The sequence below is a fragment of the Lytechinus variegatus genome, chromosome 4, assembly GCF_018143015.1.
Source record: "Lytechinus variegatus isolate NC3 chromosome 4, Lvar_3.0, whole genome shotgun sequence".
NCBI classification, from domain to species: domain Eukaryota; kingdom Metazoa; phylum Echinodermata; class Echinoidea; order Temnopleuroida; family Toxopneustidae; genus Lytechinus; species Lytechinus variegatus.
In genome coordinates, this window is record NC_054743.1 from 11,738,850 (window position 1) to 11,765,966 (window position 27,117).

The following is a 27,117-nucleotide window of genomic DNA, read 5'->3' on the forward strand; positions in this document are numbered from 1 at the left end:
CTTTATTTGAATAAAAAGAGAAAAATTCAACAAGCATAACACTGAAAATTTCATCAAAATCGGATGTAAAATAAAAAAGTTATGGCATTTTAAATTTTTGCTTATTTTCAACTAAATAGTTATATGAACGAGCCAGTTACATCCAAATGAGAGAGTTGATGACATCACTCACTATTTCTTATTTTATTATATGAAATATTGTTATTTTCTCGTCATTGTCATGTGAAATGAAGTTTCATTCCTCCCTGAACACGTGGAATTCCATTATTTTAACATTTTGTGCTTCAGGCGAGGAGGTCCTAATCGTCAAATTCATAAAAATTGAAATATTGTATACTTCAAACAATAAAAAACAAAAGAAATAGTGAGTGAGTGACATCATCGACTCTCTCATTTGGATGTAACTGGCTCGTTCATATAACTATTTTGTTGAAAAGAAGCGAAACTTTGAAATGTCATAACTTTCTTATTTTACATCCGATTTTGATTAAATTTTCAGCATTGTGCTTGTCTGATTTTTCTCTATTGATTCAAATCAACATTTTTCTGAGGTGGACTTGACCTTTAAACAGTAAAGCAACATCAAATATTTCAGGGTTTGTGTTTACTCATATTTGTAATACACAACGGCACACATGCTGAGGACAAGTGATTTTACAAAGCACAACCATACAGGACTCGTCTTGGACTTACTAGTATATCTCAAAAGAATGTAAAAAAAAATCTCCACACATCGGAATACCACAATAGAGCAGACTCTAAAATTAGATTTCATATCCGCAACATGGAATCTGCAGGCTATAATTTTTTAATGAAAAAATAGAAACACAAAACTAAGAGTTTACAGCCCCAAACTGATAAACCATTAGATGACAAAAAATGATGATGCTTTTTAGCTATAAACCATAAATGTATTTAATACTAATTTCAAAATTATACATTCCTAATAAAAGAGGTTCAAGATAATTTTTCTTAACCATCCATCTATATTTTCATACAAGTGAAGCCTCAGATGAAATGAGTATGCTGAACAAATTAATTAATGAATAAAGTTAATCAAATAAATGACTATTTTCAAAGTAAAAAATGAAAAGTGAATGAATTCATATTGCAACAGATTCTTTCACTCTCTGTGAGAATTTTTTTTTTCACTATCTGAAAAAAAATCTACATATCATTTTGCACACTGAACACTGTAGAATGGATAAACTATATCTATTATCAATTCTAAAGGAAATAATATTCCTGTATCCTCATAGAGAACAATTAGGGATCAATTCACACATTCACAATGTGGTATGAGCAAAAGATAATTTAGGAGTATCAAGTAATAAAAAGCATCTTTTTATACATAGTATCAGCACAAAGGGGTCCTTACAAGTTCACAGTACCCATCTTAAATGCACATTCACAACTTCCACACATGCAAAACAAATATTTTTATCTTAATTTGAATGCACCCACTCACCAATGATATTGTCAGCTCAAACATGATAACAGCTAATAACAATTGAAAAAAAAATAGTCCAATATATGAATGCAATATGCATTCTTCGCACAGTAATTGTCCAACTTTCTCCACTGGCCCCATTTCCACTGCCACCAAATCCTCTCAAAGTCGGCATGACTCATGAATACAGAATTCGTCTCCAAGCAAATAAACATACATGCATTATAATCTTTCAACGATGATTGCAGAAGCTCCGCCTCCTCCGTTACAAATGCCGGCCAATCCCTTTTCGCCTGGTTTGAGGTTATGGACCATGTGACCTGTGATCCTTGTCCCAGACATCCTGGGGAAAAAATACCAGAAAATATTCAAATGTTTTAATAAAATTGCTGGTTGAGGCTTGTTCATGTATATGGCATTAAAAAAAGATATGGACTAGAGATCTATAAAATCTCATATTTCAGATTTAATGAGCACTTATTAAAGCAAATATGAACCAATAGCGCCATCGCGAGTCTTAAACTACTCATACCTGACCAGTTTCCTGACTCATAATGCTAGTGTAATCGTGTAATATAGACCCACTTGAATGATAACATGCTTATTAACTACTCATACATTTATACCACAATAATTATGATACCAAGTAGCAAAAAAATTACTTTTCCTCTCAAAACATTTTAGTTTCTCTATACAAAAATACTCATAGGTAAATTCATTCTCTGTAGTATGAGTAGATATCTGAAAATGTATATTACTTTATAACACACGGTCAATGATAGACCATACACAGTTAACTCCCCCTTTAAACATACTGTTATTAGGAAACATCTTTACCATAATCACCAAACCTACAAAGATAAATGATGCATGAATGCTCATGACAACAGGTGGAAAGTAGTCTCCTCAAAAGAAGGCAAAACGATATGAAACTCTATCATCTTTTGCACACTATCTTACACTGTTAGAAAAATGAAACAAGCTGTTTAAATTTCTTTTTTTTTCTCCAATCAACAATATTCTTGAACAAACCTTTGATGACATTTATTCTGGTGCAAAAAAAGTTGGTAAGGATAAAATTGATATTGAAGTGAACCCCTTAAAATTAGATTTAATAACATGGGAGTAAGGGCGAATGCTGTAAGATAAATCCAACTATCGTTATGCACAGGGAGAAATCTGGATTTGAAACTTGATATAAACCTGCACTTTACTACAATAAAAACTCACCCGATGGGATGACCGATACTGACAGCGCCCCCATTGATGTTGACCTTTGTAGGGTCAAGGTCAAGGAGTTTGACGTTGGCAAGGACGACCACACTGAAGGCCTCGTTGATTTCAAACATTGCAATGTCCTCTTTCTTAACACCCGTTTGTTCTAAGACCTGAAAAATACCAAAGGATTTTTTAATTTATTGAATTGAAACCAATATTTGTGAAGCAGGATGCTCAAAAGCTTCTTATTCTGATGAAGAAGGTTCAATATGTATTAGTTTCATTTCATAGATCATGGGGAATCGAACAATTATTATAACGTCTTGCATGGCATAAGAAACATCAAATTTATAAGTGTATGGGACTAAGAGCTGCATCTCAACCATACTCTTATAGTCAGTACACACCCTTTTTTATGTTTTTAGAGCTTATCTCAATTATTTTCATTATATTTTATAACAAAAAGATAATAATTAAACAATCAAATGTCATATTAACAGCAGTTACAAGCTACTAAGATCTTGGTATCTTATTGGTTGATAGCGAATTTGGTCAAATGTTGTCAAAAAGAGGGAAATGGGAATCTACTTTCATCAAATTCTTTTCAAAACAACACTCCCTGATTAGCTCCTCCATCTGTTAGAAAAATTGGAATGCATTCATTTCAAGGGAGGGGAATCGTGGGGGAATTACCTTTGGCATGGCATGAGCTGGAGCAATTGGAAACTCAATAGGAGCAACCGCTGCATCAGCAAACCCTAGAAACAATACACAGGAAGAAAACACATTTTGATCATTATTACTAGAGGAAAATAAGTAAAATAAACATCTACCATAAATACATGTATGTGTTTTGAGAATCAACATTTAATAAACAATTTCTACTTCAGTATTAAACTCTATTGAGACACCCTTGGCCTGTCACATTTCATTTGTGTGTATTAAGGTTTTGTCAATGAAACTTGATTCTAAAGAGTTTCTCATGAAACCTTTGCTGAAATTACAGGGATTCAGTTCTTACAGACAACCTGCAAATGTGATATTGGAGGAGATTAATTAAATTTGACAGTCCGGGGACCGTTTCGTGAAATGATTTGTCCAGCAGTTACCACAGTAGAAGTGCTTGTTAGCCAATCAAAATCAAGGAAAGATGTCGAGATCAGACAACAAATGTAGATGAAATGCTTCCCAGACCTTACCTACTATCCTAGCCAGTGGTGTGACCTTTAATTTCTCTGCTGCCTGAGCTGTCATTAGAACCATAGCTGCTGCCCCGTCATTTAATGTACTGGCATTCGCTGCTGTTACTGTGCCTGTACAATAGGAGAGGAAAAATATGTACATGAATGAATTATAAACTGGACGGATTTTTGAATGGCCTAGGTTTATTATATTTGAGAACTTTGATTACATTACATGGCAAGCATGTGACTTATCAAATAATATCATCATAGTTATCAGAAGAATTGGGAGAATTTGCAAAATAATCACAATCCATCGCACTTTCAGCTTCTGAATCAATTGTACGTCTTGCAATCAATTAAACATTGCAATGAATAGCTCATCTAGATCGTCATCATTGCTGCTGGTATTAGGGGTCTTGTAAGAAACTTACATATCAATCACAAGTTAAATTCAATCCAAACCTGTCTTTCAACTAACTACAAATTGCAATCAACATCTCATCTAAAACAAAATCTATCGAATCTGAATTTGATTGATTTCAAATAGATTTATTTCATTGCTACCTAAGAGGAACACAGCAACAGATTAAAGTTTGACCGGAAGGGGTAAACTTTTTCTTCAAAAATATTCTGACAGGCAAAAAAAAAAAAAAAAACCAATCCCTCAATCCCTTCCCCTAGATACAATGGGGTACCCCCCCAACAAAAAGAGGAGAGATGTATGTACAATTCTCATTCATGTTTAGTATGGATGGTACCCCATATGAAGAGGATAACTTACCATCTTTCTCAAAGACTGCCTTCAGACTACGGACTTTATCAAAGTTGACCTTGCTATATTCTTCATCTTCTGATACAACTACATCAGGTTTTCCTGTTATAATGGTAACATGTGATGCAATGTTCAGTGACACATATATATTTAACATCATTAAGCATTTGATACTAGAGCGAAATTATTTTCTTTAAAAAGAAGACAAGTTATGAACTTTTTTAAAATCCAATGTTTCTTCCATTTTCCAAAATTCAATTATGAAGTTAATCGTATTTTAAATTTGATTTCTAATGATTTTGTAAACTGTTTCATTATTACTAAATAGGTTCATTATTGCGGATTGAAATAATCGCTAGAGGGTATTCATTTGTCTCGCAATCTACTATGCTCAACAAAAAAATTCGTGATCACTCTCGCAAAAAGTGTTCACTGGCTTTCTAGGAAATTCGTGATCACTCTCGCAAAAAGTGTTCACTAGCTTACAAGTTCACGAGCTTTCGAGTGCCGCTGCAACTCTTTATCAAGTGACAAGGATTGTCCGATATCGTACTGTATTTATACTAATCTCCAAGACCGTACGCACAAGCGCGAGAACAATAGGTGGGCACTGATCCGTTGTGTGATTGGTCAGGAGTTATGCAAATTATATGCAAATACGCCGTGGGTCGGCAATATGCAAATGAGACCAAAATTGGCGGGCTCGCTAGTTTCCCGTGGGCGGGGGTTGACTGGCTGAGCGGTCCCTCGATCGGGGCCGGGAACGATCGACCAGTACGTTACTGGCACTAAAGAAAGACAAAGTTCTAGATGAGGCTACATACAAAAAGATAAAGCCCACACAGAAACAGCCACCTAGAATATACGGGTTGCCCAAAATACACAAACCCGGGATACCTCTCAGACCAATAGTTTCATGCATAGGTTCTTTTGCCTATAACCTATCTAAGTACCTGGCGGACATCCTGTCCCCTCTCACTAACTGCTCAGAACACACGGTTACCAACTCCAGTGAATTCGCTGAATTCACATCGGAGCAGACAATTAACGAACAAGAATCCATGATCTCTTTTGATGTAGTCTCCCTCTTCACTAACGTACCGATAGAGGGCGCATGCAGTACGGCCCTGCAACGCATGCAATCCGACCCCACATTATCAGAACGTACCACACTTATGCCTGAACAAATAGCCGAACTCCTCGAGTTCGTCCTCAGATCCACATATTTTCTGTACAGAGGCTCTTTCTATGAGCAAACAGAAGGAGCAGCAATGGGTAGCCCAGTCTCAGCGGTTGTGGCTAACCTATATATGGAAGGATTTGAACAGAACGCTTTGCCCAAGTGTCCTTCCACATGCCGCCCACGGGTGTGGAAGAGATACGTCGATGACACTTTCATAATTGTAAATAATTCCGAAGCAGACAGCCTACTCGCATACATGAACAGCCAGCAACCGTCCATCCAGTTCACTCTGGAGACTGAACAAGGAGGGAAATTAGCATTCCTTGATACGCTAGTCCAAAGACACGAGGGCGGGAAACTTTCCACCTCTGTCTACCGCAAGCCCACTCATACAGACCAATACATACCATATGATTCTCATCACGACAAATCGGTCAAGAAGGGTCTTGTTAAATGTCTGTTCGACAGAGCAGCACGTATTATAACTCACCCGCCTGAACTCCCGAAAGAAAGAGCACACATACGTGGCGCCTTATACAGCAACGGCTACCTACGCCGTTTTATCAAGAACACTTTCAAGAAAAAACAAACACCAAGGGATCAGAAGGTTTTCAAGACTTGTACAGTCTTGCCATACATAGATGGCCTTTCACAACAACTTAAACGCCGATTAGAAGGTCACGGTATCCGAACGGTTTTCCGCTCGGACACCACCTTACGCAAACAGCTTGTACGCCCCAAAGACCCTATCCCTGATCACAGACGTGATGGCGTAGTATACAACATTCCTTGCCAGGGATGTGACGGGTCTTACATCGGAGAGACAGCCCGACCGATAGTTGAACGCATTTCTGAACACAAGCGCGATGTTCGGTTACAGCGAACCGACACATCCGCGGTGGCAGAACATGCTTGGGAGAAGCAACACCACCCAGATTGGGAGGGTGTACATTGCATTGCCAAAGAAAGACATTGGTATACACGCAGGATTAAGGAGGCTATTAGTATATGTCTTTGTCCTAACAACTTCAACAGAGACAGCGGGATCGACATCCCCGATTTCTGGATGCGAACCATCCGACAGCACAATACCCCCTTACCTGGCAGTGCACGCCGACCCGATCGTTCCCGGCCCCGATCGAGGGACCGCTCAGCCAGTCAACCCCCGCCCACGGGAAACTAGCGAGCCCGCCAATTTTGGTCTCATTTGCATATTGCCGACCCACGGCGTATTTGCATATATTTTGCATAACTCCTGACCAATCACACAACGGATCAGTGCCCACCTATTGTTCTCGCGCTTGTGCGTACGGTCTTGGAGATTAGTATAAATACAGTACGATATCGGACAATCCTTGTCACTTGATAAAGAGTTGCAGCGGCACTCGAAAGCTCGTGAACTTGTAAGCTAGTGAACACTTTTTGCGAGAGTGATCACGAATTTCCTAGAAAGCCAGTGAACACTTTTTGCGAGAGTGATCACAAATTTCCTTGTTGACCATAGTAGATTGCGAGACAAATGAATACCCTCTAGCGATTATTGTTTCATTATTAATTTATCATCAGTAAAAATAGGAATGAAATATTATTTCCCATGAATTTATTGAAAAAAAGAAGGGAAAGTACACTATTTCAGCGACATAAAAAACCCAACTGTGAACATCACTTGGGTCACTCTTTTCAAAACAGAACATTTGAAAAATATAATAATAACAGCAGTTCTTGTAAAGCGCATATCACATTATGTCATAACGTCCCTATGCGCTTCCAAAGGACTTGGATAATATTACCCTGGCTTTAGCCACGCAGCCTTTTTCGGCACGGTGGCATTTCAAAGGAATAAATTCCCATTCATCTTTCCTGTGTTGAATTCAGCACAATGTGGATGAATTTTTTTGCTGAAGGAAATTACACCATAGCTGGGATTTGAACCAGCAACCATCTGTTTCAAAGTCAGAAGACTAATCCACTGGGCCACAACGCTTCACAAAATACAAATATAATAACCCACCTCTTTTCTGCGGGACACCAACAGGAATTATCTCCTTTTCAAATACTTTATTCTGAAGATAAAAACAAGAAATAATAAAGAAATCTGGTTAATCATCTTACAAAATGCAAAATCAGTCAGGAAAGATAAAATTCAGTCACTTTAAACAGTAATATCATAACCAAACACATCTATCTATCTACATCACAATTTGAGTTTGGTTTTAATGGATATATTGGGTACATACTACATCTCCTCTCAGAAAATGTATACAGCACTAATTAATATCACACCAATCATCATATTAATCTTTGTCGGTGATTTCAAGTTTAGTGTTGACCTTTTGTTGTTGGTGTTTGGTCTAATTATTACACCAGCAAAGCCCCAAACTATATAATGAAGATGCTCCTGGGATTAACCTCACCAGGGTCCCGTAACACAAAGGTTAGTGACAGATCGTACGCTTGATTGTCATGATTGATTGTACACTGTAGTTAATGTAATCAATTGTAAAAAAAAATGTTCTATGATCATTGCTAAACTTTGTGTTACGGGCCTCAGGTGTTGAGCTATAATTGATTTTGATTAGGCCCGTTTCGGGTACACGTGTTCACGTGTACACGCACGGTCAAGTCAGTGCACGTGTACTAAATTCCATCACCGTGTACACAGTAGCATCTGCATAAAGCTTGTTCTCAGACACTGCACATGTTTTAATTACTGATTTGTCAATATATTTCAATTAATCTAGAGTAAGTTCACTTCCAAAATCGCCGTTTTAATCCACATTCATTCTGGAGACTCAAGTGTTTGTACCACGAAATGGGTCTGCTCCGGTCTCAAAAGCGTTGCTCAATCACACTCAGAGCCAATTTGAGGATCACCAATTGCAACAGCGATCATTGCTACAACTTACGTGTTATACGCTCGTACACATGTGCTACAAGCCTACAAACAAACGCTCCTCAAATTGGCAACAAAGAAAATCAATCGATAACTTCAGTTACCTTAATTCTGCAGCAATCTGTGCATGCATGTACGGTACAGTATACAAAATGCGCATCCAACGAGCGTCGGCGCTAGCTAGGGCCCTGCACTGATTTTCTTTTGCATTCTTTTTTAATTTAATGCGCTGCTAAGCTGAGTAAACTTTTAATTTGCACCAATTTTTTTTCTAGATCGATACTTCAAATTTCTCAGGTAAGCTTTAACCCTAACAAGACTGGGGGGGGGGGCTGATTCAGCCCCCCTCGACATTTTTCGCGATAAATCCGCCGCGCAAATTTTTTTGACCACGTCGCTCACTGACTTTTTACTTTCAAGTCTCGCGCAACTTTTGAGACCAAAATTGTGACCCCCGGGTACGTGGTTCGGAAATTACGCAACATTTCGTAAGTGCATGCACACCCAAAATTACTCAAAAACGTGAATTTGTGTACAAATCCAATGCAAATAGTGTTTTTAACCAAAATTCATAAATGTATCATTATTTTTCCTTTTACTGCTTAAAATCAATTAATTTAATCTTTTTTATGGTCCAAATAAAGTCCCCGACAATTTCCATTGAAAAAACAATAAAAAACAAAAAGTCGAAAAACAAAGAAATACATAAGAAATTTAGAAAACAATAGAATACATAAGAAAATAAATGTGATGTTGAATTTTTTTAAAATAAATTTGATCAGATGCCTATCTAGAGTATGTGAAACAAAAATTAGCATTTCAGGGGCATTATTTTATTAATTACAGCAAACTTATGATTTTACGCATAAATTAGCATAATTAATGAAACATGAGATTTTTGCAGAATTTGATGTTATAGTTTTGTAGATAATGCCATGGGTAACGCGTGTGCCAATTTTCGTCGCGATCGCGCGATCGACGGCCGAGATCATAAGGGGGGGGCTGAATCAGCCCCCCCCCAGTCTTCTTAGGCGTCGAAATAGCCCAATCTATTTAGGGTTAAAACCGTGACTTAGGCTATATAGACCCCTTTTTATGACATGTTGATGCTGGTCCGTGTCGACATGAAAACATAACTCGCTCTAACAGTGTTTACAACGTGTACACGACCGAAAAACATGCCGTGTACACGTACATCAAAAATGGACTTTCAAAACGGGCCTAATTCATTTTGATCATTATTGTAAACTTAGATTTGGTGTTGGAGCTGTGAAAGACAATCTGAATTGTGCTCCTAACACCAACACCATACTTCAAAGCACACATACCGCTCCTGCTGCTTGGCTCTTTTGGTAGGAGCTGATAGCAAAGTCATCTTGTTCTTCTCTTGATATTCCAAGTTTTCTAGCGGTATCCTCTCCACAGTTACCCATGTGAAACTTGTTATATGCATCTGTGAGTCCATCACCTACAATAGCATCCTTAGAGAATAAAAAACAATGAATATACAACAAATGAAATCAAGCCTGGTGGGTGTTTCAGAAAGCTGCTCGTAAAGTTACGACTGGAGCATGGTCTTAGGTCATAACTCAATTATATAGGGATATGACATAGCACAAGAAAGGATCACCAGTCGTGCGTAAAGTCATTCGTATCTTATGAACAGCTTTATGAAACACCCACCTACATCCACCAAATGATTACAGACTTCTTTAATTCTCATACCTTTATACAGCAATCACCAGTCTACAGCAGACAATGGCGAATCACAGAACTTTTTGCTATAGGTGAGGCGGGTTGACCAGGTGGTTTGACCCAATGGCAATGAGCTGTGTTGTACTATGATAAACCCCTAAGCCCTGTTAAACCCTGAACACCATCCCCCCTCTAGATCTGTCATTGGCAGGCAAAAGATTACAGGGAGATGAAAAACAAAACAAACTTTTTAAATTCTTGGATATTTACAAAGAAAGTAAAATTTATAATAATAAATGAAAGATCTTCTACTACAAAGGTGTGCTCTTCACTTGCATTCACATGCATAATACCTAAGAGTTCAGCTGAAATGATTTGAGTCAAACATATGTGTGTAGTCCCATACATCCAATTCTGTGTGGGAGTAGTGCGTTTTATGTGGTGAGGAGGAAAATCCTCAATGCTATGATCATAAGGGACTGTTTCATAAAGATTTGTTATAATAATGAATGCACAATTTCTCTAGCAAGTTTATCATCAACCAATTAGATTGAAGGATTTCAGTAGCTTTTAACTGTTATTGTAATAATAATAAATGGCATTTATATAGCGCTTTATCAATCTACGACTGTTCAAAGCGCTTCACAATTATTATTACCCGGTTACTGGATTCATAGCATTCCAAGCAGCCTGTTAGGCGCAAACTTGCTAAACCAACCACAATGACGGTTGTTTCCTACCGGTTCCCAATTAGCACCTGGGTGAGAGTGGCAGAGTGTGAATTGACGCCTTGCCAAAGGGCGCTAGGCCATGGTGGGATTCGAACACACGACCCTCTGATAACAAGGCGAGAGTCAGAACCGCTACACCACGGCGCTTCCACATAAAATTGTAAACTTGTTATTATAACAAGTTTTATGAAATGGGCCCCAGAGGTTTTGTCTCTTACCTCTAGTTTGGCGCCTCCATATCCAGGATCACCTCGAGCCATTAGAAGAGGAACATTAGACATACTCTCCATTCCACCAGCTACCATTACATCCTACAAGAAAAATATATGAACTGTGAAAATTACTTCAAGCATACCAATAAAGGGGTGCCCTTTGTCTGTTAAATTAAACAAAATGCTTTGTAACACTCGCATTTGATATTATTCTTAGTATTCTGGAGAGTGCAAGACATGTGTTATAAAAAATATCACATCGTAATTAAGTGAGAGTCATATTTTTGGAAGAAATGAGGGACATTTTCTTTTTCAGGTTGAAATTTCGATGCGCTAATCTCTGTGAACAGAATAATTTTACTCAAACTCAAGAATGTGTGAAATATTACTAGCAGTCATCAATAAAATATCAAACAAACATTTTCACCACTTTTAGTTGAAAGCGAATAGGTGATCAGTCAACTGTCATTCATACATTGTTGCCAATCGCAAGAGGTAGCACATTTTACTCTTCTAATCAATAGCATTGTACGAAGACCGTTTTGAGTCACAATAAACTGTGCATTGTCTATGCTGACAGGTACACATGTATCATAATGGAAATAACAGCCCATTGTGCATTTTGAAGCATTTCGCATAATCCTAGCACCATCAATAATCATGCTTGGTTGCTACTATGAGTGATCTGAAGCCATTGGCTACAGAAAGCACTATCTAGAACAAATGGCAACATCTGATAATTGTGTGTGCATTCACTACATATTGTTTTGCTGATTTGCTTATTCAGTTTTTAAAGGTCAAGTCCACCTCAGTAAAATGTTGATTTGAATCAATAGAAAAAATCAGACAAGCACAATGCTGAAAATTTCATCAAAATCGGATGTAAAATAAGAAAGTTATGACATTTCAAACTTTCGCTTATTTTCAACAAAATAGTTATATGAACGAGCCAGTTACATCCAAATGAGAGAGTCGATGATGTCACTCACTCACTATTTCTTTTGTTTTTTATTGTTTGAATTATACGATATTTCAATTTTTACGAATTTGACGATTAGGACCTCCTTGCCTGAAGCACAAAATGTTAAAATAATGGAATTCCACGTGTTCAGGGAGGAATGAAACTTCATTTCACATGACAATGACGAGAAAATAAAAATATTTCATATTTCATATAATAAAATACAAAAGAAATAGTGAGTGAGTGATGTCATCAACTCTCTCATTTGGATGTAACTGGCTCGTTCATATAACTATTTTGTTGAAAATAAGTGAAACTTTAAAATGATATAACTTTCTTATTTTACATCAGATTTTGATGAAATTTTCAGTGTTATGCTTTTTGAATTTATCTCTATTTATTCAAATCAAGTTTTTGATGGGGTGGACTTGTCCTTTAATCACTCCCCAAATGTATATCAAGGGTGTGCAAAGAAAAATATTTCACTGAAAGCTTACCTGATGTCCACACATAAGGCTTTGAGCTGCCATCATAATACTCTTCATTCCCGATGCACAGACCTTGTTGACAGTAGTACAGGGTGTTCCAAGAGGTAGACCTGAAGCAGGAGGAATTTAAAAGTTTGATCAGATAATAATAATGGGATTAATGATTACACATAAGGCTTTGTGCTGCCATTATCATACTCTTCATTCCCGATGCACAGACCTTGTTGACTGTAGTACAGGGTGTTCCAAGAGGAAGACCTGAAACAGAAGAAATTCAATCTTTGATCAGATAATAATATTGGATTTGATAATCACACATAAGACTTTTCATGCCCGATGCACAGACCTTATTGATAGTAGTACAGGGTATGCCAAGAGGTACACCTGCATCCGGAGGAATTTAATCAAAATCAAATATGGTAACTAGATATCTTCTTTACAATGATCATGGTTTGATAAAAAGGCTTTAACTCAACTCCCATTTTGTCTTTACCAAGAATCAATACTTTCTTCTCTCATGCTTCATTTTCTTAGACCCAAGGCATGTTAGCAAGCTGAGGTCAATGTGTATTTCACTAACCACATCGGGCATCTTATCACAGTGCGTTCAACTACTGTGGCTTTGGAAACACTTCAGAAAATAGACTGTATATCACATGGCCTTAATAGCTATTTCCTCCAATCCTATTTGACCTCCCTTCAATTACTCAAGTTCTGCCTCATAATATTCATATCACACTAGACTATCATTGGTAGGAAAAAGTAGTTAAGCAAGATAAAGAATGTCATTTCCCAAAGGTACCGTATGTCCAAAATCAGTAATGACAGTAATTCTTTAAACTGATATCTCCTGAGGAATAATGTTCTATTTAAAATGAATATTCATTATCATTCACATACCTGCTCCTAGAGCTGCTTGTCTTGTTGGTGCTTGACCTTGACCAGCCTGAAGGACATTGCCCATGTAGACTTCATTCACATCTTCAGGAGTGATACCTAATGAAAACATGAGGAAATAATTCATAAAATTACTGATGCACTATAATCAAACAATAAACAAAAAAATGAATTGATGTACCAAAATGCAAAAACAAACACTGGAAATGAGAAGGAATACATGTTCATGCCAAAGTTTATTTTAATTAAATCAGGAGGTCATAAATGATTTATATCAAAATTCATATAAATCATTGTGCAAAAAGACAGTAAAAACCCCCTAAGCATCTGTTCAGTCAACAGATTGACCAGCTAGCCCAAGACAAATGTTAAAAGAAAGAAAGGATTAAGCACACATACATGTACTGAATAATGACCTAAACCTAAGTCCACAAATATTTAATTGAATACAACATGCAGAACTGCCAAACTTCTACAACAAAAAAGTATTCTTAAGAAAAAAAGTATTTTTTAAAATTTGCCTCAACATTACAATTGCCAGCCTGTTGTAGTGACATCAGTCAAAAAACATGTGAAATTACTCTTCTTGAAAACTTGATAATTTACCCTTTTGAACATGTGCTCGAAGGCAAGAATTAACTTGTTCTTTTCATGCAATAAGTTACTGGCCCCGTGGCCCGACAGTGATTATTACTTGTTTGGGACTATCAGACCGACGCTAGTGACACAAGCTGTGTATAATACATACTCCATGATCAGAAATTGAAGAAAAAAGTAACAAATAATACAAAAAAAGTATTGGTGTATTCAAAGCAAAACAGAGGAACAAATATTCTAAAAAGGGAAAGGTTGGCTTGTCTCAACATGTGCGTTCTGGATAAAAACTAAGTTTTGAAGAAAAGAAAAATTGGGCACTACCGGTGCAAATTTTTACCTGCTTTTTCGACAGCTGCCTGAATGACCATGCTACCCATTCTATGGGCTGGAAGGGAGGCTAGTGAACTCCTGAATGAACCAATAGGAGTCCTCACTGAGCTTACAATAACTACATCCTGTAATAAAAGAAAAGAAAATATTGAGAGATCTTGTCACAGGATTTACGATAACTCAGCTGCAACAACAAACGCACAAATGATGTATGCATGTAAAATGTACAATAGGACCTTCTTGTTAATTTCCTTTTGGCTCTTTTCCGTCATTCCCAAGTACTTAAATGGAGTAGTAAATATTACCCTGATTCCCAATAAAATTTGACCCAACAAAATCTTAAAGACAACATTGAATATCTATTATTTGGGTATTTGGTATGGTCTGGTTTAGGGTTTTGAATGAATTAATTTATTTGTTCAACACTGATTACACAGGCTTGAAAATGAAATAACAGTGGGTGACTTCAAGGAAATGTTTCAAGAAGCATTCTGTCAGTTATTTTCACTCATTAATTACTCTGAAGCAATCACATGCAATGATTTCACTAGCTTATAACAACTGGCCTGTGAAAATAACTGACTGCTTGTTGTTTGATGAAATGCTCCTTAGATTTGGTGTTGACTTCCGATATTGAATCTGAGCCAGATTTAACCACAAAACCAAAATTAAAATTGAGGTGGTTCTAAGATGAATTTTACTGGGGTTTGAATGATCAATAACGAGAATTGAATAATTTTTTTTGTAAACCAACATTTGGTGTCGGAGCTGCACAATAAGGCATTCTGAATTGTGCTTCCAACTACAGAACACTGAACTCGAGACTATAAACAGAGAATCTATCTAGAGCTAAGTCATGGCCCTGGGAATGGGGTGCTGAAGCCCCCCCCCCCCCTGCAACCCTTCTTAAAAATCGTTCCCAGGCACCTGAGCTAAGTTGTATCATAGCATTTTCTAAGTTACAAGGTTTTGTGGAAAATTTTTGTAAATTTGAATTTTAGTAATAAAGTACTTACATTAAGGCCCTTCACTGTTGAAAAGTGACGAAAGCTGCAACTCTGTCTTACCTGCATGTATAATACGAATAAAAAAATTCAAAATTATATTTCATTTTTGGTTGGTGACTTTTGTTTGGTCCACACTTAGCATCTGTACACAGTGCTGCAGGTGAACTCCCAGTTGAACCTATAGGCCCGAATTCACAAAGGTGGTTTTTAAAACCATCGGTTGTACCCATGGTTTAATGCAGATTTACTTTATAAATTACACTTATTTACCAATAAAGCAGATTTTTTTTTTAGACTTTGCCAAGGCATCCGATGCTATGCCTCATGATGTACTTTTGAAGAAATTAGTCACACAGTTTAAAGACCCAGATAGAACCCCAAAATCAAATTGACAAATCATGTACCAATTGAAAGCTAATAAAATACTTAATACAGAAATGCAAGCTTTATGCATTTTTACCGCAAACAGCCAAGTATTTTGCTTAAGAATAGCTCAATTATTGAGCTTTGTAAACAGACTTTCTTGTAAATGTTTTCACCGGCCTTAAGACTGTGGCATCATGTTTTGTTAAAAGCAGTGTAATTCCATACAATTGTACACAGAAAAAGTGGGTGATTTTCCCCCTTCTTATTACGCCTTTTATTTTCTTCACTTCTATCATGTAGATATCATAAATATACTTTTCTCCAAGCTTAAATTAATGAAATTTAAGGCTTATTACTAGTTTACACCATGTTTTATTTCTTGCTTATTTGGCACAGCTTTTGAATTATATCTACTTTCAGAGTATGTGTAACAAGTTTTCCTGACATATCAATTTAGGCCCAATAAGAACTAAGAAAAGAAATACATGTAGCAACAAATCTAGAGACGAGTTGTAGGTTTCCATCTATTTGAGCACTGAATAATTGTCATTGTCATTTTTTTCTGCAATTGAAAAAGAATCAAATTCAGAATCTGAAAAGCATAAAAAATAACCCCTTTTTTCAGAGTAAAGCGTGGATGGAATCACGATTCTAACAAACATGACGTAATGATCGTGAGGCCGGAGAAAGGCAATGAAAAGCCTTTTGTCAAAATTTTGTAACTCTTTTATTATTTCTTTCATCTTCTTTTATTCTAACTTTCTGTTATTTTTTTCTGATTTCCTTTATTTTCTTTCCATCTCAATCATATCTTTTCTTCCTTTCCTTCATTCTTTCGTTCACCTTCCCTTCCAATTCTTTATATTTTCACAAGTCTAACACTTTGTGTCGGCTTCTTTGTTGATCTTTGTTTGTCAATTGTCCCATATTTCATTTTGTGAAATCTGGTCACCCTGTTAACGTGATTTCTATCTTCAAAGATAGAAATCACGTCTGGCCAAATCGTGGTTTTGGGAACCACTCGTAGATTTGTGTACGCGCACTTGTGTACAAAGTGAATGGAGGTGGAAATAGGGAACCATGCGTGTGACTGAATAAAGCGCTGCTGTCAGGCTGTGTGAAGTGAACGGTCACCGTGGTTCCCAATACCACGATAATGCCACATCTAGGTATGTGACTATCGCGCGATGTGATCTCAATACCGTGGCCCCGGCAGCGGTTTCAGAACGAGTTTGGGTTGCTCTGTAAGGGGTGGCTTTAAATGGGTGTAGATTTGGCGGTTTCTCGCCAATTTGGCTTATTTTCGCTGATGACGTAGCTGAGAAAATTATCCTTCATCCCGATGTCAAATTTTGAAGATCGGACGCATGGAAGTTGGATTTGGATCATGTGAAAGTCTAATGTTGTCTTTACCATCGTGACCGGCCCTGAAGGAAAGTTTTGACAGTTTTTAAACCTATTTTAACAGCTTGTTCATATATTTTTCTAGGTGTGTTGTGAATATAAATCGAATCTAAACATCCCATCATTTGTTTTTTACTTCCTCAAAATTGATTGTCAGAAATAGCAAACTGCCGCGAGAGTTGCGTGCTACGCAACCATCATGATGAGTGCAGTGTCACCTGACTCACCTGGAGCCCTTGCATGGGCGCACCGGCTCAGAGGGGTTATGCAACTTATGCTAGCAGTTTGTGCATCGCAATGATTGAATTATCATTTGCTTTTGAGATCTAGTCTTTTTGTTTATATTTATAAACTTTTCAATCATGTTTCATTATTTTGAGACTGGATTTGCTTTTAAAGCTGAATATCATAAATGTTCACTTTTTAATTAAAATGCAAAAATTATGTTTATTTTTTTGTATTTCTTTTTATTGTTTTTTTTCATGTTTCATTATTTAGAGACTAGATTTGCTTTTAAAAGGGGAATATCTTAAATGTTCACTTTTTAATTAAAATGCAACAATTATGTTTTATATTTTTTAATATTTCGTTTTATTGTTTCTTTTTTTAATTTTTGTATTGTTCTTTCTTTCTTTCAATTGTTTTTTTTTGTTGTTGTCACGTTTCATTATTTGGAGACTGGATTTGCTTTTGAAATGGGAATATCTTAAATGTTTACTTTTCAATTAAAATGTAAAAATTATGTTTATTTATTTTTTTCAATATTTCTTTTTTAGATTTTTGTATTTATTTTTTAATTGTTTTGGGGTTTTGGTCATGCTTCATTATTTGGAGACTGGATTTGCTTTTGAAAGGGGAATATCTTAAATGTTGATTTTTTTTTTAAATTAAAATTAACAAACTATGTTGTTGTTTTTTTTGTATATTTTTTTCACTGATGTAAGAAAATACATGAAAACTCAGAGGAAAGAATATTTCATTTCCAGATGGGTCTAACTCCTGTATTTATGATTTTTTTTCTATTTTGTAAATTTTATTATTTTTTTTAAATTTCCTTTTCTTTTTTTTCATTATGGGTGCAGCTATTATAACTGTGGGGGTTGTGTTTTAATTTTAAACTGGAAAATGGGATGGGACTGGTACAAGTGTCACTTTTGTTTCTCTTGTTTTTAGTGCTTGTTTTGAGCTTTGGTGTCTGTTTTTTGTTTGGAGCTTTGGTATCTGTTTTTCCTGGTTGTTTTTTGTTTTGTTTTGAAAGAAATAGACCACACTTTTCCTTTTCTTTTGGCTTCAACTATTAATTTGAATTTATTTATTTTTCTTTAAAAACAGAGAGCTCAAACAGGGCCTTTGTAATACAATGTAAGAAATGCATTGAAAACTGAATTGAATATATTAAAGCTTAATTTTTATCCCTCTTGATACTTGGAATAATTTGCATATGATGCTACATACATATTTTACACTCAGCTTGTCATCCCTCCTAAAAGAAATGCAATCAAATGTCCATTGTCTCTAAAATCAAAAGCTACATATTATATATGTATAACAAATCGTTGAAACAATAGAATACATAAGGAATTCGTGAAACAATCAAATACATCAGAAAATAGCACACTTGTATTTTTATTTGGTCATACAAAGTACAAAAGGAATAATTTTCATATGTAAAAAAAGAGCTTGTAAATGTAATTTATATCAGAAAACAAGTACATTAGAAATTACAAAAACAATACTTTAAACATATTCATTTCGGAAATTAACTACATGATGCCGTTTTGATGCCCACTAAATTATATGAATTATCCCTCATGATATGATGATTACCTTCATTTGGCAGAAAAAAAAAGGCGAGTAATTGTGAATTTTGAGTAATTTGCATAATTAATTAGAATCAATTAGAAGAACTTATTTTACACATAAGAAGAAAAATTACAAGATGAAATGATTACACATCAACTGAGCCTTCTTTCACCTTTCCATTAGGCCTATACCTTAATTACTTCATAAGGCTAAAAAGACATAGAGCCTGTTGAAGACATGGGTTCAGAATGGTCACAAAATTCGTTCTGTACTCCATTGACTTTAAATTATAAGACAATGACCACAATATGCGCGACTTAAACTGGAATAACTTTATAATTTCTTTATGAAAATTAGAGTTCTTGGTATCATTTGAAAGGTCTTTTTAACTTAAGAGCTTTCAAATAATACCAAATTTATTCATATTTGATGATTTTCATTTTTTTAGTCACATACCTACCACATGTCTCTTACAATAAGTTACATGGGTGACAGTTTAAGGCTCCATGATGAAGAAGTATTATGTCAAAATATAAAAACATATCATCATGGGGTCCTCAACTTCAATAGATCGCGGATTCCCCCCCCCCCCCCTTGACCATAACGGCCCTGGTTCAAACCCCGACCGCGAATCAGAGCGGTACACCATTCAGCAGGCACTGTTCTTGGGCACTTACCGCTCACGCGATTAAAGTCCACAGCCATCCTCTCATTTATCTCAGCTCTCTCTCACTCCCTCTAATAATTGTTATCAAAAAATGATCGGATGTTATTCGATACGAAGATTCTAAAAGCTTACCAGCTTCCGAGGCAAAGCCCTCATCATGTTTGAAGCCATTTCTAATTCCAAATATGATGCCGGATCGGGAATATTATTCTTGAGATCGCGAGTGACGATCAAAGTCTGGAAAGTTGTATGTAGCGCCACTTACGGTACGAGATGATGATGCGCCAGTTATTTTTGTCCAGTAAAATGAATTGAATTGGAAAAAAAAGTTTGAGATTTTGTGAAAAAATGTAGGGCCTAGGGTTAACTTAAGTCACTATAAAAGCAAGCTATGGGCATTTAAAAGGTTTGACTCAGAAATATATTTTTCCTTTGGAGTAGCTTTATGTCTCTACATCCAAGTACATCCAAGTGAAAATGAAATAATAATAAGTAATCTATTTAAACTCTTTTGGCTAAGAATAAAATTCTGTTTCACATTATGTTCTGCCTTGTTTCTTATATTCCTAACATTCATTTTTGTAATGTTTTTGGTATTTGCCATTTAAAAGCACAGAACGGACAGATAGGTCCAACTTTCGCCAGTACATGGAAGGATCTCAGTATTTGATTACCTCTGATGAAAATGGATACCACAGTTTTTGAAAACGTAAATATTGGCACAGGGAAAAGATATAGGGCTACACTGTTAGAAAATGTATCCTTAAAATAAAAGAAGTTCCAGCAGGAGAGTCTCGAGAACACCTGTAATCTTACCAGATTGCGTAATCTTACAGGACATTGGTATTTGGTGTATGGAATCTTACAAATTTCCGTAAATAATACACCCTTTCCCCTTTTTAAACAGACCTGTTCTGTTAAATTGCAGAAAAATTCCTGTTTTATAAATTTACAGAATGATTCTGTTATTGCTTTTTGCAAAGTCTACTTTTTTTCCTGTAAAATAACGGTTTTTAACAGTGTACTACTACACAAAGCACTGCAAAAAGGTGAGAAGATAAATTATTTTAACTTTTGTAATGATTTTATTACTCTCCCATTAAAACTAACGTTTATACCCATCAAGGAACTGATGCAACCTTATCACATTTCTTTACAAAAAGCATTGCATATTTGAAATAATCATTAGATTGTTAATTAGGTTCATAAAACCTGTAAATTCTTGAAAGGAATGATCGAGAAAAGTGTCGAAAAGATAATAAACTTTGACTTTTCACAGTAACAATTTGATGGACGTCATCGACTCATAATACATGTAGCTTGAAGACTTGAAGACTATTATTCAGAATTCTACCCTATATCACCTTTTCCATGTATTTCTCATCCCCTGCTCCCACCACTCTTTAATTAAAAAGCAATCTAATGAATCTGTTATAGGAACCAACCATAAATGAATTAAAAAAACAACGACGTTGTTTTTTTTATAATATTTAAAATTTGTGATCTCTGTCCCTAAATATACACTCCAAGGAGTTTAAGATGTAGGGTGGGGGTGTGTGTGTGTGTGGGGGGGGGGGGTTCACGGAAATAAAGGGATATATCTGAGATCTGTTTGTGTTTGTGGTATAACTCGCGTATATAGGGGAGTAATAAAGGTATAATCAGGCCCCCAAAATTACATTCATGCAACTTACCGCCCTGGACCACTGGACCACACGACCCGTGCTAACCCGCGTCTAATGTATAGTTTTTTATAGGTATAATCAGGCAATAAAGGTATAATCAGGCCCCCAAAAATTATACATTCATGCAAATTACCACTTTCCCCCTCGGACCCATATACACTATAATAACTGATTTTCTTAAGTTATGCATAGATTGTATTTTGTCATTTCTGTTAGTCACCCGATAATACAATATCACAGATTGTCGTTTTGTATAGAAAATGCAAATTACTATTCGAATTTTCTGCTCCAAACAATAAAAAAAGTGTAAAATCATCATCATTGTAATTTCTCATCAATTTAATATTAAAAAAAATCAAGTTATACATATTTACATAACAAGTCGAAATAAAGTCAAATTCAGGATTTACACTTTAAATTGAAAGTGATCAAAGATCAAGTCCACCTCAGAAAAATGCTGATTTGAATCAACATTGAATCACTATTTCTTTTGTTTTTTATTGTTTGAATTATACAATATTTCAATTTTTACAGATTTGACAACAAGAACCAACTTGACTGAAACATAAAATGTTAAACAATGGTAATCCCACATGATCAGGGAGAAATAAAAACTTTATTTCACGGACGATGGGGGAAAAATAGAATATTTAATATAATAAAATATTAAAGAAAATTACAGTTAGTGAGTGATGTCATCAGTTCCCTCATACCAGCCGATATGTGCATAACTTTTTTAAGAAATTAAGTGAAACTTAAAAATGTCATAACTTTTTATTTTACATCCGATATAGATGCCATTTTGAGCGTTATGCTTGTTGGATTTTTCTCTTTTTTATTATATTCACATTTTTATCGGGGTGGGCTTGTTCTTTAAGGAAAGTATTCCTTTGGTGAGAAAGATACAATAAATGATAATCTGAAGATTTTAAAGCAGCTGCCCCCGATTGTTATGTAATATAAAATGCATGAATTTCATTTAGTTTAATGGTTCCTAATGACTAATTTTTGTTTTATTTTCATGACCGTGTGTGAAATGATTTGTCTATTGATATACAAAAGGTACAATAAAAACAACTTTCAATTTTCTGAGAAAATGACATTTCATTGATTTTCTACCATTCGTTATGTAGGAATGCTGCTCGCATAATTATGACGTCACTAATCCACTCATTGAAATTCTAATAACTTTTTATTCTTTGATGGATTTTTCTCAAACCTTCGGCAATATCTTTTATTATTTTTCTGCTATTTCTACAATATTTTTTTTGTCAGCGTGAACTTTCCCTTTAACGTCATTGAATTTCACCGTTCAATGTACTTAAGAACTGCTCATAAACATTTCAAAATGATATACATTATAAGATTCAGGTAATAATCATCAGTACTTTTTTAAAAGAAACATATCAGGCTATACCCTGCATTGGCCATGTTGGCAGTGGGTATTACAGGTATATTATTCTGTATCGATTTGAGATTATGAGGGAAAGTATTATTGAAGAGGCCTATTGTATCAAACAATGAACATCGCAGGTAGCAACAAGAAAATTCTGTTTACACTTCTTAACTACGAGCAGTTTGTCACTCTCTGGTTGGCACAGACATGACAGATAGGCGGATGGGGGGTGGGATGTCAATCAAATTAATTGATCACGAATTGTTCTTAAAAGATATTTAAAATAAAGGACAGAATGATTTTGTGGTATATTTGCTAATCATGCCGTACATAAACACCGTGCCTTCGACATCAAAATAATTCCCTTATGTTCATCTAATTATGTGACTGTCTCAAAAAACAATCTATGTTTGTAGTATGTATATAATATATGGCAGAAAGAAGCTGCTGAAAACTGCTTATCTAATAAAAGAGAGCCAATGGAGTAAATTAGAGAGTCAAAAGCTTTCGACCCTATATAGCAGAATCTTCGTCGGAGGCAAAATGACAAACATATAAAGAGGAACAACCATAATAGACGTGTAGACCACAGACATGCAACGGTGTATAATATTTCATATAATTTTGATATAGAACCACGATATAATGTTTCCCCTTTATTTAACGCACTTTGTATCTTATCAAAAGTCGCTTTACACCTGTAAATGAAATTCGTCATCATTGTTCCTATCATCCATTTTGAAAGTGTAATAGTACTCATATAATGAAATATCATATACGCATGTAAGAACACAAAATAAACTTAATCCAAACAAGATAGCGGACTGTAATAGAAATGTCTTATCAAAAGAAAGAACATAAATAGTTTTATACTTTTTAAAGACTGAAGTCAGCAATTTAGCATAATCACGCAGAAATGCACGACTATGAATGTATCAATTAAGCACTGCATGGCTTTGCAATATTAGATCGGTTTCATGCTCTAGATGTTGCTCCCGGCAACAGTATCTAGGGGGTTATATGAACACAGACGACCCCCCCCCCCCATGCACCATTATTCAAACAAGACAAGGTAACAACAAAACAATCATCGATATTAGATTCGCAACCACTAATGGCAACCTAACGATGCGAACTTTATAGGCAATACCGACGGACATAAAGTGTTCGCTCGAGCTCATCGACTCATCGTCATTGGTCAATTATTTGTTTATGGTCAAGCCGCATAGCAACGGCTAAGGTGTATAAATGAACGTCGGGGAGCGAAGTCGCCATATTCAGATTTTGCTCAAGACACATCGCACGTCGAAGGCATTTCGTGAATTTGCGACTTTTAAGTCAATATTTTTTTTCGTTTAAATACTTCATAACTCAAGAACTTCAACATGGTATGTGTATTTCATTTATGTTTTTTAACGTCGGTTAATGATTGTAATCATTGTGCCAACCTGTTGCTTTTTTAGATGAATATTTTTTTTTACTGGTTCTGGTTACTATTCTACAAAATTGAAATCGTTGTGACTACTAGATACTAGTTTTTGTAAACTTTATAATCAATATATACAACTTGTCAACTTTAGTAAGGAAATTCCCCAAACCGTACGGAATTTGAAAAAAATAGTGACATTGTATATTCAAAAAGCGGCCTACTATCTTTGGCAAAAACTATTGCCTTACAGTTATCAACCACCTTTGATATCTTTGACATTGTATAATGTCTATAATAGAATACTTTATAAAATTTTAAATATAAATATCTTCATCAAAATTGTATATCTTATGTCTAAATTAAAGTCATTTTCTCTCATTATTTTAGCGTGAATGTATCTCTATCCACGTCGGCCAAGCCGGAGTCCAGATCGGTAATGCCTGCTGGGAGTTGTACTGCCTTGAGCACGGCATCCAGCCTGATGGTCAGATGCCCTCAGACAAGACCATTGGAGGTGGTGATGACTCCTTCAACACCTTCTTCAGTGAGACTGGGGCTGGCAAGCACGTCCCCCGTGCCGTCTTCGTCGATCTCGAGCCAACCGTAGTCGGTAAGCATTAAGTTATATTCGTTTCCACTTGATAGGGACCGTAAAGAATGAAGACGCTCATTACAAATATATATATATATCGATGATTTACCAATTCATAAAAGTTTTTTAGATTTTCATGTTATGTATACGTATCATTAATATCTGAAGGTTTTGTGTATACATAAAGATATTAACAAAATATTAATGACAAAACACATCTTGACTTATTCATAATCAGTAATCATGGGAACAGTAAAGTAGTATAAACTGTATTTTTCAATTTATCGTTTATCTATCCAAAATATCATTTTCTCCTGTATTTTATTGCATTTAAGTAATGATTTTTTTCTATGTTATTTTCTCTTCTACAGATGAGGTCCGTACCGGAACCTACCGTCAGCTCTTCCACCCTGAGCAGCTGATCACCGGCAAGGAGGATGCTGCCAACAACTACGCCCGTGGTCACTACACCGTCGGAAAGGAACTCATCGATATCGTCCTCGACAGGATCAGGAAGTTGGCTGACCAGTGCACAGGTCTTCAGGGATTCCTCATCTTCCACAGCTTCGGTGGTGGCACCGGCTCTGGCTTCACCTCCCTGCTCATGGAGCGTCTGTCTGTTGATTACGGAAAGAAGTCCAAGCTCGAGTTCGCCATCTACCCCGCTCCTCAGATCTCCACCGCTGTCGTCGAGCCCTACAACTCCATCCTGACCACCCATACCACCCTCGAGCATTCCGACTGTGCCTTCATGGTCGACAACGAAGCCATTTACGATATCTGCCGTCGCAACCTTGACATCGAGCGTCCCACCTACACCAACTTGAACCGTCTCATCGGACAGATTGTCTCCTCCATCACCGCATCTCTCCGATTCGATGGTGCCCTCAACGTCGATCTTACCGAGTTCCAGACCAACTTGGTGCCCTACCCACGTATCCATTTCCCTCTTGCAGTCTATGCCCCAGTCATCTCTGCCGAGAAGGCCTACCATGAGCAGCTGACTGTTGCCGAGATCACCAACGCCTGCTTCGAGCCTGCCAACCAGATGGTGAAGTGCGATCCCCGTCATGGCAAGTACATGGCCTGCTGTCTCCTTTACCGTGGTGATGTCGTCCCCAAGGATGTCAACGCTGCCATCGCTACAATCAAGACCAAGCGTACCATCCAGTTCGTCGACTGGTGTCCAACTGGTTTCAAGGTCGGTATCAACTACCAACCACCCACCGTCGTTCCCGGTGGTGATCTTGCCAAGGTCCAGCGTGCCGTCTGCATGTTGAGCAACACCACCGCCATCGCCGAGGCATGGGCTCGTCTTGACCACAAGTTCGATCTGATGTACGCCAAGCGTGCTTTCGTCCATTGGTACGTCGGAGAGGGTATGGAGGAAGGAGAATTCTCCGAGGCTCGTGAGGATTTGGCCGCTCTCGAGAAGGACTACGAAGAAGTCGGAACCGACTCCGTCGATGCAGAGGGAGAGGAGGAGGAAGGTGAAGAATATTAGACAGGTTCTGACACTCCTGACGTCTATCGACATTACGAACTGAAATGACCGGTTACTTTCTAGCAATAATGATAAAAATATTTGTTCTGAACTCTATATAATTTTGGACTTTACCCAGTATCAGATAAAGAGAAGATCTATGCCACATTATTTCAAATAAACATGTCTCTGAACATAATATTTTTAAAGAAATTACTCATGCTTTCTTTCCATTATTTTTGCAGCATCACAGGTTAAGATGATGTTTGGTCTGCGGGTGATATAGAGGAGAATTGTAATGGATGTGATTGAACCAGGCTGAGATTGGATTTCATTGTGATTATGTTAGTGATGTTTTAGTGATGTTTATGATGATGCTGATGATGATTGTGATGATGATGATGGTGATGATGATGGTGATGATGGTGATGATGATGATGGTGATGATGATGATGGTGATGATGATGATGGTGGTGGTGGTGGTGATGATAATGGTGATGTTGTTGATGGTGATGATAATGATGGTGATGATGATGATGATGCTAATGGTGACGTTGATGATGATGATGGTGATAATGATGATAATGATGATGGGAATGATGATGGTGGTGGTGATGATGATAATGATGATGGTGATGTTGATGATGATGGTGATCATGTTGATGATGGTGATG

General features: G+C 36.4%; 2 protein-coding genes across 2 annotated transcripts; one reads left to right on the forward strand and one right to left on the reverse strand.

Annotated features, from left to right (window-relative positions):
- Positions 1–1,210: 1,210 nt before the first annotated feature.
- LOC121413393 (acetyl-CoA acetyltransferase, mitochondrial-like) lies at positions 1,211–20,100 on the reverse strand. The gene is made up of 13 exons (XM_041606193.1): positions 19,991–20,100; positions 15,628–15,678; positions 14,619–14,736; positions 13,688–13,783; positions 12,797–12,897; positions 11,345–11,437; positions 10,029–10,181; positions 7,819–7,870; positions 4,634–4,726; positions 3,868–3,981; positions 3,362–3,426; positions 2,681–2,838; positions 1,211–1,793 (listed from the first exon to the last, which is right to left on the reverse strand). Exons 1-13 carry the CDS (start codon positions 20,027–20,029, stop codon positions 1,673–1,675), a joined length of 1,254 nt encoding a protein of 417 aa, XP_041462127.1. The 5' UTR covers positions 20,030–20,100; the 3' UTR covers positions 1,211–1,672.
- A 4,109-nt stretch (positions 20,101–24,209) lies between these two features.
- Positions 24,210–26,656, forward strand: LOC121413394 (tubulin alpha-1 chain-like). The gene is made up of 3 exons (XM_041606194.1): positions 24,210–24,327; positions 24,756–24,978; positions 25,332–26,656. Exons 1-3 carry the CDS (start codon positions 24,325–24,327, stop codon positions 26,462–26,464), a joined length of 1,359 nt encoding a protein of 452 aa, XP_041462128.1. The 5' UTR covers positions 24,210–24,324; the 3' UTR covers positions 26,465–26,656.
- The last annotated feature ends 461 nt before the right edge of the window (positions 26,657–27,117 follow it).

Bases quoted from the DNA above. Each gene is read 5' to 3' on its own strand.
- LOC121413393 (XM_041606193.1), bottom strand. From the start codon at position 20,029: ATGGCTTCAAACATGATGAGGGCTTTGCCTCGGAAGCTG. The intron at 7,871-10,028 runs GTATGTGTGCTT...TTTTATCTTCAG, and splicing joins AGAGCCAAGCAGCAGGAGCG to AATAAAGTATTTGAAAAGGA. The intron at 1,794-2,680 runs GTGAGTTTTTAT...TTTTTTCCCCAG, and splicing joins AGTATCGGTCATCCCATCGG to GATGTCTGGGACAAGGATCA.
- LOC121413394 (XM_041606194.1), top strand. The intron at 24,979-25,331 runs GTAAGCATTAAG...TCTCTTCTACAG, and splicing joins TCTCGAGCCAACCGTAGTCG to ATGAGGTCCGTACCGGAACC.